Raw genomic sequence first — 15,379 nt, forward strand, 5'->3', positions numbered from 1 at the left:
ATGAGCCAGTTCATCCACTGAGGTTCCCCTCTAGTTAACTCATTCTTTTTGGAGAAGGAAACCTGCCATCTTTACCTGGTCTGGCTTATATTTGACTCCAGACGCAAAGCAATTCAGTTGAATCTTAAGTGCCTTCTGCACAGTAAAGTGCAGACCTAACCAGCGGTACCAACAATTCATGAACAAATTTGACATAATACTTGAATCAAGTCTCCTCTTACAGTTCATACTCCAGCAGATACAACCCAAGTTGATGCACCCCATCCTCTTAAGACAACATTCCGATTCCAGGCATTATTCTAGTAAACCTTATCTGAACTGCCTCCAACACATTTATATCCTTCCTAAATAAGGAGACCAACAACGTACACAGTACTCCAGATCTTACCAGTGCCCTATGAAACTGAAAGCGTCCTACTTTTGGATTGAGTTCCCTTTATAATAATACAGTTAGCTTTCATGGAACCAGAAAATTGAGGCAGGAGTAGGTCATTTGGCCCTTTAAGCCTACTCTGCCATTCATTATGATCATCGCTGATCATCTAACTCACTAGCCCACTCCTACTTTTCCCCATATACTTTGATTCCTTTAGTCACAAGTGCTTCAGTAAACTCCTTCTTGAACTCTCATAATGTTTTGGTGATGACTGCTTTCTGTAGTAGTGAATTACACAGGTTCATCACTCTCAGGTGGAGAAATTTCCCTTCATCTCAGTCCTAAATGATTTACCCAACATCTTTAGATTGTGACCCTTGATTCTGGACTCCTCCGTCAATGGGAATATCCTTTCTACATGTCCCCTGTCTAGTCCTGTTAGAATGTTATAAGTTTCCATGAAATTCCTTCCTCATTATTCTGAACAGCAATCCAAACTGGTTCAATCTCTCCTCATAAGTCAGTCCCGCCATCCCAGGAATCAATCTGGTAAATCTTTGCTGCGATCCTTCAAAAGCAAAAATGTCCATTCTCAGACAAGGTCCAAAACTGCACACAATATTCCTTGGTGTGGTCTCACCAATGCCCCATACAATTGCAGCAACATATCCCTGCTCCTGTACATAAATCCTCTCACTATTAAGGACAACAAACAATTTGCCTTCTTTACCGCCTACTGCACCTGCATGCTTACCTTCAGTAACTGGAGTTTAAGGATATTTAGGTCTCATTGCACATTTCCCTCTCTCAACTTAAGTCCATTCAGATAATAATCTGCCTTCCTGTTTTTGCCACCAAAGTGGATAACCTCACATTTATCCATATTATTAGGTTGCTGTCTGGTCAGCTCCAGGATATGCTGTTCAAAGAAACTATTCTGAAAGTATTCTCTGAACTTCTCTTCTTGGTTACTCTTGCCCATCTAATTGTTCCATTTTATATGTTGACTAAAATACCCCATCATTATCACCATATGTTTTGGAGAATCTCCTATTATCTCTTCCTTTTTACTCCATTGTACAGAGTGCTTCCTGTTGTGAGCCTGCACACCATTCTCACAAGTGAATTCTTGACTTTATCATTTGTCATCTCAATCCAAACCACTTCTGCGCATTGGTTTCCTGAGTTTAGCTAATGCCTCTCTATTGTATTTACAGCATAATTATTTCTCAAAGTCATCCTTCCACCTTTTCCTATCTGTCTTTCCCAAATATCCTGTACCCAGTTTCTCTTCTCCCACAGTCACTTTGATAATTTTAACAAAAAATCTAAGCAATAATCTTGCCTGGATAGATATGGGTTCAAACCTCACCTGGGGGATTATGTCACACTGATATACTATTAAGGAGTTACCCTCTTTCTTATAATCCCAGAAAGGAATTCCCACCTTTCTGAAACTGAATTGGAGCAGAGGATAGCATTCTCCAGAAGGTCCTTCATGTGGTGAACCTGCCGGACAGCTCGAGTGTAGCTCTGTGGATTCTGGAATTTGCTCGAATCCAGAAAATCCAGTTCATTCTCCACATGCTGGAGCTGCAGGTATAGATAACGATTATAATCACTTCGCCTTTGTTTATCCATCACACCCTTTTCAGAATCAGAGCTTGTGGTGTGTTCTGAAAGCAGTAAGGGAGAGTTAGTGACTACTGGTTGAATGGAGCATATTTTACAATTGATTGCTCACTAGAAAATGGCTGTCAGTTGCGTAAGTTACACTGTTTGCATTGTGTCAAGGTTCTAAGAATGAAGTTAGATCAATATAATTACATTGCTGTAATATTTGGACTGTGATAATGCTGTTGTGTCCTTTAATGAGGATATCTTGCTGAAAGTGGGCAAGATTAAAAACAAACCATGAGTATGTTAGCAATAATATGAATAAGTACTTGAATGTAAAAAGCATTAAAGGTGTTTTATCCAGCAGTTAAGTACAGATTAACGATACAAATATCATTTTTGTCACTCCTGCTACAATTTAAAATCATACCTAGTTGGAACACTGTGCACAAGCTAAGAACAATTTTAGAAAGGGGTTAACTTGACACAATAGCAGCACTCTTGCCTCAGACAGAAGTATGAGTTAATCCAGGATCTAGCCTGGATTTTACATTGGAGAAATAATGGATGAATTCTCAATGTTTGTTACACTCAGTGTTTCACTCAAACTCATAGTGAAATCTGGAATCTGTACATCTGTAGCTAAATGAAGAAGTGCAGAAGTTGCAGTCAGTGATGTTTTGTTGAAACATCTCCAGACTGCAATCAACTAGAAATCATAGAACGTTTCATTAATTTGTATCCTTTGATGGAATTGCTGAAAAGGTCTTCATTTATTGCCTATTCTAACTGCCCTGAAACTGAGTGGCAAACTTTGTCATTTCAGAAACATTTAACACCATTGGTGTGAATCTGGAATCAATGAATGCCCTCCTTTGTGCCTCATCCTGCCATGGAAGACTTCTCATTCGGCATGTCCAAAAAGCAAACTCTGTTGGGATTGTTTCAGGCTTCCCAGCTGCGTCACTCATTTAAAGACACTCTATGCCGGATCAAAGGACCCAGCATCAGGAAGGAGGGAATGGCTGAGAGTCAAGTCCCTGACCATTGCACCTGACTCCTCCTTAATCCACCACCCTATCATTGTCTGCCTCTGTGGTGATTCTTAGTTTTGGGTGAGTGGATTACCATTAGCAGCCACCACCTTGCCTAAGGCAGTGTTGAGAAATGAAGAGTTGCCAACTAGTGGCTGATTGCAGCTCTCAGTAGTTGGGACGTTTGCCCATGAGGTCCCAGATAAGTTCCGCCACTGCCAGTTAATGTAGCAGAGACATGCAGCTTTCTCCAACTCTCCAACCAGAAGGTGAGACTCTCATTACCTTCATTAAATTCTGTCCACTGTTACCAGACACCTTCAAACTCACCTTGTAAGTCAACTGATCCAAGGCTGAGAATGAGTGTATCCTCTTTCTTGCGACTCTCATTGTAAAACTCATGGTCCATTCTATTTTGTTCCCGGATAATACTTTCAACTAGTGCCAAAAGTTTGTTGATATCAGTTGTTTGCCTCAAATCCTTATCCAGTGTTGGTAACGGGTTCTTCAATGTTTTTGTTAGTGAGTTTGCAATTCTCTGGATGTCCTAAGTGTGCAATATAATTTACTCATCTTAGTGCTTTCATGAAATGTAACATACTATTTCCATTTCATCTTTACCTTTCTTCCATCTCTTCTGGAATGGTAACAAATTTACTTAAATAGCAAATGATTTTCAATTCCAGCCTTTGAACTACTGATCTGTTTGTTTTTAAAGTAATAAACCTCATTTTTATTCAAATAATAATCAGGAGAAGAAATTGTTTGAAGGACAATTTACACTTTAAGATCTCGTTTAAAGATAAATGAGGTGCTGCATTTTGGAAAAGCAAATCTTAGCAGGACTTATACACTTAATGGTAAGGTCCTAGGGAGTGTTGCTGAACAAAGAGACCTTGGAGTTCATTGTTCCTTGAAAGTAGAGTTGCAGGTAAATAGGATAGTGAAGCAGGCATTTGGTATGCTTCCCTTTATTGTCTGAGTATTGACTGTAGGAGTTGGGAGGTCACGTTGCTGCTGTACAGGACATTGGTTAGGCCACTTTAAAATGTTGCACGCAATTCTGGTCTCCTTCCGATCGGAAGGATATTGTGAAACTTAAAAGGGTTCAGAAAAGATTTACAAGGATGTTGCCCGGGTTGGAGGATTTGAGCTACAGGGAGAGGCTGAATATGCTGGGGCTGTTTTCCCTGGAGTATCGGAGACTGAGGGGCGACTTTATAGAGGTCTATAAAATCATGAGGGGCATGGATAGGATAAATAGACACGATCTTTTCCCCGGGTGGGGGAGTTTCGAACTAGGGGACATAGGTTTATGGTAAGAGGGGAAAGATATAAAAGGGACCTAAGGGGCAACATTTTCACGCAGAGGGTTTTGAGTGTATGGAATGAGCTGCCAGAGGAAGTAGTAGAGGCTGGTACAATAGCAGCATTTAAAAGGCATCTCGATGGGTGTATGAATAGGAAGGGTTTAGAGAGATATGGACCAAGAGCTGGCAAATGGGACTAGATTAGGTTAGGATATCTGGTCAGTATGGGTGAGTTGGACCGAAGGGTCTGTTTCCATGCTGTATAACTCTATGACTCTATGCAAATTATGACTTCAATCCTTCAATTCGGAGATTTAGTGGTTCCCATTCCTTTTATGTTATTATTGGTGGTAACTGTGTCGATTGCTGGAATCTTGTTCTCAGTAAAACTCTCCTCAGATCCCTCAGACTCTTTAAAATCTCCTTTAAAAATTGTCTCAAAATCTGACTGGCTAAGCGTCCAGACCCTTTCTAACCTCTTTCTCTGTTGTGCAGTATTTCCCTTACAACTATCTGTGATATTGTTGAAGGCTGTTCTCAATGCTTAGATGTGATATAATTACAAATAGTGTTATTTGTTAAAAGTTGTAATTATTGATGATTAACAAGATATCAATTTTCTTAATATGAGAAGGTGACACACAGATTTTTTGATTTTTTTTGACAACCTTTATAACAGCTTGAGGTGTGAGCGAGCAAGTTTGTAGACTTTGAGAAGAGGCTGGTAAGGAAGGCGATATGCGGCCATGTTTGCCTTGTTTCCTTTCCATATGCTTCCCTTTAGATCTTGGCCGGATGTTTCTGAAAATCTGCACGATGAGAAGATTGATGGGGAACATAAGCAGTGAGCTTTCAAAACCAATCACCACTTGCTGCCAGGTAAATTCAATCTTGCCTGTGTAGAAAGTAAAGTTAGATCAAATGAGAAAGGAAGAACCCATAAGGCTTTGTGGGAATAAAAATATTGACTGTGTTCTTTATAAATCAGGCGCTTAAAAGGATCTTAGTTAATAAATTTTATATTTGCAAGAAAGTTATGAAAAACAAGGAAAATAGTAAAAAGAAATGAAGGTTAAAATGTACACAATTGAGATGATATTTACTATTTAAACATTAGTTTACCTGCAATTTAAAAATTAGACAGCAAACAGATTACATCAATCAAAGGTAATTGCTCATAGCACATTGCCTGGAATATGTAATCCATTATGGACATTTCAGAAAACCTGCAAAGTATTTGGATTTATATTCCATTTACTTAGTCATAAAGTGCCATAATTTTCAGAGAGATATATTTTCACAAGTTGATATGATACAAGTTTGAACACCACTGTGTCGTCACAACATTTGTACATGTTGCTGTCATAGCTCTACTCTCTGGTTTTCTTTGCAATACAAGGAAGTGGCTTACCACTTTTAAAAAGTGAAATCAGTATCCCTTTGCGAAAGGAAATAGTTAATGATCATGAAAAGGATATGGATCATTAACACAATTTGATGGTAAATAAAATCTAATATTTCTATTTATTTCCCTATCTAATTTCTTAGTCACAATCTTGTTTTAATGTGGTCTCACTCGTCTTGTGTACTTCAAAATGGAGCTCCAGTACAACCAATCAGCTCATTTCCAAGTAATGCTGTTTTTTCTCACTCTAGATGGTCCCTAGTTTTGCATTGTCCTATAATTCCCTAAGCCACATGGACTGCAGTGATTCATGAAAGCAGCTTACAACCACTTTCTGAAGGGAAATAAATACTGGCCTTGTCTTGACATCATCCCATGAGCAAATAAAAAAAATGTTCACTCACATTTGTCCTGTTCTACTCAATCATTACTTTAAACACCAAGGTCATCCTCTCTTTTCAAAAGAGGAGGGTTTTACCTGATCAATATTTCCTGATATCTGTAATCTCTCACTGCTGCTACCATCTTCTTCCTACTTTTTCAAATGCTTCCATGTCATTATCATATTATGAAGATGAAAACTGTGCACAGTACACCAAGTACAGCCTAACAGATTAAATACTCAACACTCATTTCTGTTAAAGGATGAATATTTTTATGACAGTGTATATTAATTTGAGGTATCCTCAGGGTTTGAGCAGCCATTAGGATAGGACTTGAAGTTCTGTCCCACATGATCTGAGGCTCTTACTGTCTCTTCCAGTTGTATGTGATGCTAATGATGACTTCCTTAGTTATTAGTGGCTACTGGCTGACTCTGAAAGGTTTCTGTAAACTATTTTGTTTATCTCTGCAACACCTCACTCTTATACAGGCTTTTCCATATGCTCTTCATTTTTAACATAGCGCTGATCTAACATTTCCACATGCTATAAATGGCCAATTTCATTCGCAAATCCAATCTCACGAAAAGACATTTTAGCAAATAATTATTGACTTTACCTAGATCCATTTTTTGCTGGGCAGGATCCTTTGGCACTCCCCAGAATATAATACTTGTTAACATTGTACAGAGAAGCAAGGAGAAACAGCACGACACACGTTGTACTCTTGTAAAGGGACTCCTCGGTGGGCGGTTTAGAACTGAATACCAAATATGTCCATCCCGAAAATCCTTAGCAGTCTTCATGAAGAACAGGTTACTGTTGGGTGACAAGAAGATGAATTTCCTTTAGTCTTAGTGAGGAAATAGTGGAAAGAATAAGAACTCATAGAGCCAAGAGTGGATGACAAGTTGTTCCAATGCTATAGGCTCACAGCTCGATATCAGAGGGCATTCAAACACAACAGTATCTGCAAAAGTAACTGCATCTTAACCATCTTTTAAGAATTCTATACTATCCAAGAATACATGATGGATGGAATAGCTCCTCCTCTTTAGGTGATGAGGGAAGAGCTGAAAGCAGGAATTAATTGGATGAATTGGCCCTGGTGTTATACTTACCTCTGTCTGCCACATCACCAACTAATCTCTGGGAGAAAATATCCACTGCAGGCTTTCCTGACCTGCCACCAATTAAGGCCTGTATGTGGTCAACAAATGCCGCTTAAGAGCCCCAACTCACTACCTCCTTGATTACCCACCTTCCAGACAGGTGAAAAAATGGTGACTAGTGTCCTGCCAGGGTGATCTCACAACCAGCTTAGGATGGGCACTTCTAATTACTACACTGTCTTGGCTTTACTTCCCTGACCTACCTCTCCCTGTGATACCAACTCCATAACAAGTCATAAAAAAATTATCTTATCCTAATGTCATGCACCAAACTGCTTGTCTTTGCTTAACTGGCAGTGTTTGGCAAACCTGGATGCCAGAATTAAGAGCAAGGGACTGCTAGAGTCCAGAATTTGTGCAGAAAGCAATGAACTGATTAATTATCCATTCAGTAAAGAGAATGGGCTATGTATATGTACCTATGTTATTTTATTCTCAACAGCTAACTGGCATAACAAGGCACTCTGTTGGACAGGCGTTAATGATCAACCCTAGTCTGGTGCAATGATTGACTAGCTCAAGACTAATATTTTGTGATCACCGTTAAGTACATAAAGGAGGAATATATGTTTTGATAATATTTTTTCCAAAGTATTTACAACCAATGAAGAGCTTTTGAAGTACAGTTCCTTTGTAATGTAACAATGTGGAATAGCTAATTTGAGCACACCAAAGTCCCCCAAACAGCAACAAAATAACTATCAGTTGATCTGTTTTCATGATCATTAGATTACCTCGTTGCTCTGTTTTGAATAGTGCCTTGAGTCAAGAGGCTTGTTCACTTAGATTAGATTAGATTACTTACAGTGTGGAAACAGGCCCTTCGGCCCAACAAGTCCACACCGACCCTGCGAAGAGCAATCCACCCAGACCCATTCCCCTACATTTATCCCTTCACCTAACACTACGGACAATTTGGCATGGCTAATTCACCTAACCTGCACATTTTTGGACTGTGGGAGGAAACCGGAGCACCCGGAGGAAACCCACGCAGACACGGGGAGAATGTGCAAACTCCACACAGACAATTGCCTGAGGCGGGAATTGAACCTAGGTTTCTGGCACTGTGAGGCGGCAGTGCTAACCACTGTGCCACCGTGCCGCCCAGTTGTCTTGGTTTATCCTAAAGATCACAACTTTGACAGTCAGCCCTTGCATGATTCTTTACTGGTGTGCCCACTCCAGATTTTATGCTCAAATGGAATTGAATTTATGACTATCTGACTTAGAAGGAAGTGTGTTAAATCCAACCAAGGTTGATATCTCCATTAATGTATTACCACAAAAATAAGGAATCATAGTTACAGAATAATTGAACAAAAATACATTGGATAATCTGTATGTGTATATGAGCTTCTGGTACCTAAATCGTTTCAGGTCCATCTCAGTTGCAACTGGAAAAGTTTTGTCTAAAAGACAGTCTCCAACATCAATAGCCAACCAGGAGTTACACAGGAAACACCATCGCTCATCTGTTTCTAAGTCAAGCACTGTTACACGATTCACATACCTGGAACGTAATTCAAATAGCAAAATTCAGTTTTACATATGTCTAAATGGCAATCATCTTTTGGATTGGACACTTCAAAATTTTGAAACAAAAAAACTTCTCCCTGTTCTCTTGCTGCTTTATTCATTACTGCAATAATTTTTGTGCTTTCTTTAGTCAGTCTGTGGTGATTTTGTCTAGTCTGAATTTGGGATATGTGCAAGAGCCATGCTGTTTTAATATTACATTTTTATGTCAAAGTAATTGGGTTGCTTATTCCTATCAGTCACTTTAAAATTGAAGGTCATGTCTTGCCATTCAATGTGTTAAACTGTTATATCCCAGGGATTCCAAACACCATGAGAAATCCAAATACATTAAGGAACTAGTAGTTTACATACCAGGCATGAAGGACTTCAGTTTTATCCAAAGATGTACAAGTTAGGTGGACTGGCCATGTTAAATTGCCCACAGTATTCAGGGATGTAAAAGTTAGGTATGTTAGCCATGAGAAATGAGGGTTACAGGAAAGGGTAGGGGGATGGGTCTGGATGGGATGCTCTTCAGAGGGTCAGTGTGGACTTTTTGGGCCAAATGGCCTGTTTCAACACTGTAGGGATTCTATGGATATAAAGAGGTTAGAGAAGTTGAGACTGTTCTCCTAAAACAGATATAGTTAAGGGGGAAACTAATAGAGGTGTTCAAAATTATGAAGGGTTTTAATCAAGCAAGCACTGAGAAATAGTTTCCTCTGGCAATGCATTTGGGATCATCAGTCACAGACTTAAAACAGCTGTCAAAAATAACCAGATGGACAAATGAGGAGTTTTTTTTCACACTGAGGATTGCAAGCTCTGGGATGAACTGAAAATGTGTTGCTAGAAAAAGCGCAGCAGGTCAGGCAGCATCCAAGGAGCAGGAGAATCGACGTTTCGGGCATGAGCCCTTCTTCAGGAAAGGCTCATTCCTGAAGAAGGGCTCATGCCCGAAACATTGATTCTCCTGCTCTTTGTATGCTGCCTGACCTGCTGCGCTTTTTCCAGCAACACATTTTCAGCTCTGATCTCCAGCATCTGCAGCCCTCACTTTCTCCTCTGGGATGAACTTCAAAGGTTGGTATATTCAAAATCCATAGCAACTATTAAAGGGCAATTGGATATACACTTGAAAGGGACTACAGTTAAAAAATAGTGGGGTGTGGAACTAAAGAACCAGCATAGGCACAACGAGCTGAATGGCCTATGAGATTTTACGTTTTTTAATTCTAAGCTACACATTAAAGGCAAGATGGATCAGACAGTTTTTGGATTCTGTCCAATAATTTGTTTAATTACAGATATCTACTGATGAAGCCATACTGAGGGAAATTTGGAAAAATTCAAAGTTCACACTCTGCTTAAGTTTTGAAGGCTTTATGCAGGTTTAAAACAAGGACTGTTCTTGCGTTATCAAATGCTGGTAGTTTAATTGCTCAGAAATATCCTGGACTAAACATTTTACACATTATTTAATCTTATTGCATCATATTTATGGATAAATATCTTTGTCATGTTCCAGTTTAAAGAAGTCAGTATTTTAGCACAACTCAACAGAACGTCAAAGAAAGGAACAATCTTTGGTACAACATTACTATACTTTATCAACAGCAATTGGGAAAAAGCCAGTCTTAACAACCAAAATGCACTTTAGTAACGAGGTTGACATACTTTGGATTTGAAGGTGATGTTAATGTGGATTTCATCATTTTTAATCCAAATATTTTGCTCAGGAAGTTCAATATTACTGTATACATCTAAAGTGCTTTCATTCTAGTGGGTGGGGCGAGTTATATCTGAACAGTGCCTGTTACTATGCCTCCATGTAAAATCCTCTCTGCTAATTTGCCTAGAAGTGCTTACCAGGATGGACTAGATCCTGAATTGTCATGCCATAGTCGAATGCTTTGGAGATCCCCAAGTGGGAAAAGTGTCGTTAGAAGAAATCCATCAACCCCTCCTCTCTCAAAGTTAGGTTTTTCAAGGTCAGTAAGGAAATGTGGGTCACTCTCTCCCTCTGAGCCATATAATGTAATAGTCACCTGGATAACAAAAGATATCAAAATATAATAAACAAAACCAAACCCAGATCTTTAGAAATTTCAAACATCATTTCAAAATTATAATTTCAAAATTATAACTGGTTTGCAACAAATTCAAGTTTTTCAAGAAAAATCACATTCTATATAACACTGCTATTGAACAAATTCTCTTCCTCATCGCAAAGGACATATTAAGATTTTCTACTATCTTATATATGCTGATGGCACAAAACTGGGAGGGAGTGTGAGTTGTGAGGAGGAAGTGTGAAGGCCTCAAGATCACCAAGAGATGTTATGTGAATGAGCAAACATGGCAGATGCAGGACAGCGTGGCTAAATGTGTACTTGTACAGTTTGGTGTGAAAAACAGGTGTACAAAGGGATCTGGGTGTTCTTGTACACCAGTCAAGAAAAGTAGATAGGCAGGCACAGCAAGCAATTAGAAAGTCAAATAGAATATTGGCCTCATTGGAAAAGATTTGAAGTTGTAGAGATGTCATGCTGAGTCCATATCTGGAATTTTACATGCAGATTTGGTTGCCCTACCTAAGAAATGAATGTATTTGCCATAAAGGGAGTGCAGCAAAGGTTCACTAAGCTGATACTGAGGATAGTAATATTGTCGTATGAGAAGAGGTTGCTTGTATTTACTGGAGTTTAGAAGAATGAGATGGGATCCTGATGTAAAGGGTTTAACAAAGTAGTGTAGAACCAGAGGTCACAATCTCAGGACACAATGTAGGCCATTTTGGACTGAGATAGGGAAGAATTTCTTCACTCAGAGGGTAGTCACCCGTGCAATTCTCTACTTCAGAATCTGTGGAGTCTAAGCCACTGGAGATATTCAAGAAAGAGAGATTTTGTTTTGGAGTAAGAGGAATGCTCTGTGTGTCTGTGTCGGTTTGTTTTTGCCTCTGCGTATGCATATGCACACATTTAGTCTAGCACCAGCTGCATCAAGTGGCATATTATTTGTGGTGATTATTTACCTTTGTCTGATACTTTGCCTCATTTATAGCCCAGTCCTATTAGAGAAGCACTATGGTCTAAAACGTTTTCATCTGGTCACAAATTAGTGAGAAGGCTAGTGCATTGAACAGTGCCTCCTCCTCAAACTCCAATGGTAGCTGCTGTGGTTCTGTTCGCCGAGCTGGAAGTTTTTGTTGCAAACGTTTCATCCCCTGTCTCGGTGACATCCTCAGTGCTTGGGGTAGCTGCTTTGGAGATTGTAAATAGCCCCATTGGTGGTTGTCAAGGTCACTGCAGCCCTTTGTTTGATCTCTCGCGCTTCCTTCCTGATAGAAGCCGATGCCATTACCAACAATTCTAGTTCACTGCTTATCCCTGGTCAGGTGATAATGTAGCCAGGTCATTGATGCCATGCAAAAAAGGTAGAATTGATGCAAGATTTTGCCAGGATTTGAAATTCTCCATTCTATCGAGAGCCATTAGATACAGGCACATCAGGCTGCTGCCACTGCATCTTAATGGGGAGATAAACCACAATCCAAAGTCTCCTACTCACTGAATTACAGTTGGTATGTGACCATATTGAAATATCATGCCGGTGGATTCCCATTACTCTGGCAACAAATCACAATGCATTATGTCTCCATCAGCATTCTCCAAGTCACCATGTTGCCCCAGGAAAGTCTTGTTGGTGACAAGGGCTTTTCAATGTGCATAAAGGCAACAATCCTACAATGAGAGACACTCTGCAACAGACCATCAGTTCCTGAGGCAATGGACAAAACAGGGGAGAGAGAAGCCCCCTGTTACTCACTGGAGTTATCTTCTGATTCATGGAGTCTGTTTTGCGTTCTCCACACTGTGGCCATCATGAGGGCACATACCTGCTCACTACTCACAAGATTTATTGATGATTCTTTTACATAGCTCTGCAGGAGTCATTCCTGCTGTTAAATGCATCTTCAGTTGTGTGTTTTTAAGAGAATGGTTAGTTAGAATAGTGAAGTTGAAAATCGTAAATTTGATGTTAACTCAGTGGGTTAATCTTCGGGTTTTCTGGCCAAGTGCGGGTTGAATCAAGTTTTAGGAGGGTTTTTCACCATACGACCATTTGAGATGCCTTGCAATATTGAACTAAAATTGCCTCATTAACTACCTATCCTGCTCTTATGGAGTCCCTCATGATCAATTCTAGTTCCAATTTACCATTGTTCCCAGAATGTCGCAATGCTCAGTAAACATCTGCTAAAAGACCAACTGTTGTGCACCTGGACAACAGCTGGCAGTCCAGTAATGCCCCTCTATGGAAACATAATAACCCAGAAGCCACAAAACCATGTTGTGTAGAGCACATCGCCATCATGCCTGACACTCCCTCACACATGAAACCCCATTCTCTCACCCTAGTCCCTGCTTTAATTGTTGTAAAGATCATGATATTGTATTTTTGTGCTCTTTAACTGTGAACAGAAATGAGCAAGAACTGATTTGAAACCATGGATTTACAAGGATGACTGCATGTTTTGAAAGCAAATAATCTGATGCCTTTTGCAATCTCATTTTATTTTGCAGTGGGTTCCAGCAACGTCCTGATGGATTGGAGCCGAGTGGCTGTTTACAAATGAAACTGATTGGTGTGTGGCCACTTATTAATGACAAAGGTCTTGGCATTAATAAGATCTTTAACAAGCCATAATACCCCTTTTTAGGCAACTTGCTGCTTGCTGCACAGCAAGAAACTGAGCTCACTGTGCAGCCAATCGCACCACAGCCCATGTTGTTCAGGCTCCTGTAAATTTCTACCCAGTGTCATGCACTGACTGATGTCATAACCCATCTACTCAGTATATTTTCAAAGTATAGTTCTAATGCTTGCACATCTGACTTGCCCAAATGGAGACCAGTACACACTGAGTCATAAGGCGAGGTGGTCTCGACCTGGCATGGTGGTTTTCTTCAGTGGAGGCTTTGGCTCAGTATTCCAGTGGCCTGGCATGGTGTTCTCATCCTGGAATGCTGATCTTATCTCAGCTGTATCTTAGGGGATTTCATCATTCCTTAATCGGCTTACCTGAAACCAGGAGTGTTAACTGAACTGTGATGAATTTTGTCTTAATTTTACTTTTTTTTAATACTGTGTATGACTTCTGTCACTAATGTAGGTGCCGTGATGCGGCAACTTCTAAAACTTCTCATTGTACTTTTCATGTAAAAGTACACGTGACAATAAATTTCTACTCTATTCTTTTAAAAAAAGGTATTCATGCATGTTTTGCAATCAATCACCATCAAGAGCTTCAGGGAGTTAAATTCTTTGGTGATTTTGTTCAAGAACTGGCTGATTGTTTACTCACGAGAACTTCTCCATCTTAATCTTGAAGGAGTCATGAGTTTTGGTTATAATTCTAATTTTGCAATCAGACTGCGGTGTAAATCAACTTGAAAGGTACAAGTTGTGATCAAAAACCCAACATGCAAGCAGAAAGCAGTGTTAAATAAATTCTTTCCAGGAGGATACCTTGCACCATTCAGGATTTTCATTAACTAAAATGTGATTCTAATTTTATTTCATTTAACAAGCTCTCAAGCAGTTCTTTGGATCTGCAGAGACCATTATGGATTTTTTACAGAATTCTTTTTCTCAGCGAATGTTGCATTTCATGTTCACAGCACAAATAAAAATCAGCAGTTTGACCAGAGTTCAGAACACACCCTGCAGAACACCCATGTGAGCAGATTAAAACTTGCAAGCTAACAAGTTATTCTACTTTCACAATGTACAACTGGTCGTTATGAGTCTATAAGTACAGCCATAATGTGTAAAGCACAAAAGAATTCATCAGTTGTCAATTCTGCATCCAATATTAAAAGCAGCAATGGTAAATTGCACAGATCTTGAAATGATTGCACACCTTAGCTGTTGTACTTGCTCCTCGGCGATGTCCTGTAAAAACCGTCACCAAATAGCGGTACTGGGCAAATGGGTCATTATCAGCAAGTACTGTTATTTTCGCCTTTCATTTTCAAGTTGAAAAGAAAGAGAATTGGATTTTAAAAATGACAGAGTCTCAAATACAGTTCACTTGAGCAAAGTCTTATTTTAAAGAAAAACAGTAGACAGTCGTATAATTTTGATAACAATAATATGTTAGCACTTCCCAAGTCTTAAGGGGTTTTATACCTTATGCTATCTATTTGTAAGTTTTCTTTACCTAGTTAGGCTTTGTGATTGACAGGACCATGGGAAAGTAAAGAGATAAATGGTAAATGTGAGATTGTTAGAGTGCACAGACTGCACTGTAACAGACCAGATATCTGCTGGAAAAGTAGATAGTTGGACAAATGATACAAGGGTGCCATTACATAAAAATGTAGCTAATTAAATATGCCAAGTATAGACATTTGAATTTAAAATTAATTTGTTTATATTAAGTGTATTTGTCCCTGTAGTTTATTTCTGGTGCCTCAATGTTTATTTTCTGATTTGGCTAATTTATCGATCACAATTTCAGAAAATCATCAAATCACATCACAACCATTACACATT

General features: G+C 39.3%; 1 protein-coding gene across 1 annotated transcript in view; it reads right to left on the reverse strand.

Moving 5' to 3' along the window:
* LOC122558718 (polycystin-1-like protein 2) overlaps positions 1–15,379 on the reverse strand; it is a 136,323-nt gene that overhangs the window by 38,690 nt on the left and 82,254 nt on the right. Inside the window, exons 26-32 of the mRNA XM_087995759.1 lie at positions 14,745–14,846; positions 10,685–10,863; positions 8,661–8,807; positions 6,745–6,944; positions 5,006–5,232; positions 3,358–3,574; positions 1,824–2,052 (exon numbers count right to left, since the gene is read on the reverse strand). Of these exons, the coding sequence (XP_087851885.1) occupies positions 1,824–2,052; positions 3,358–3,574; positions 5,006–5,232; positions 6,745–6,944; positions 8,661–8,807; positions 10,685–10,863; positions 14,745–14,846 (1,301 nt within the window). The remainder of the gene's footprint in view (positions 1–1,823; positions 2,053–3,357; positions 3,575–5,005; positions 5,233–6,744; positions 6,945–8,660; positions 8,808–10,684; positions 10,864–14,744; positions 14,847–15,379) is intronic.

Source organism: Chiloscyllium plagiosum, unplaced genomic scaffold (genome assembly GCF_037043375.1).
Source record: "Chiloscyllium plagiosum isolate Xiang-an unplaced genomic scaffold, Cpla_swu_hap1 HiC_scaffold_17, whole genome shotgun sequence".
Classification (NCBI taxonomy): domain Eukaryota; kingdom Metazoa; phylum Chordata; class Chondrichthyes; order Orectolobiformes; family Hemiscylliidae; genus Chiloscyllium; species Chiloscyllium plagiosum.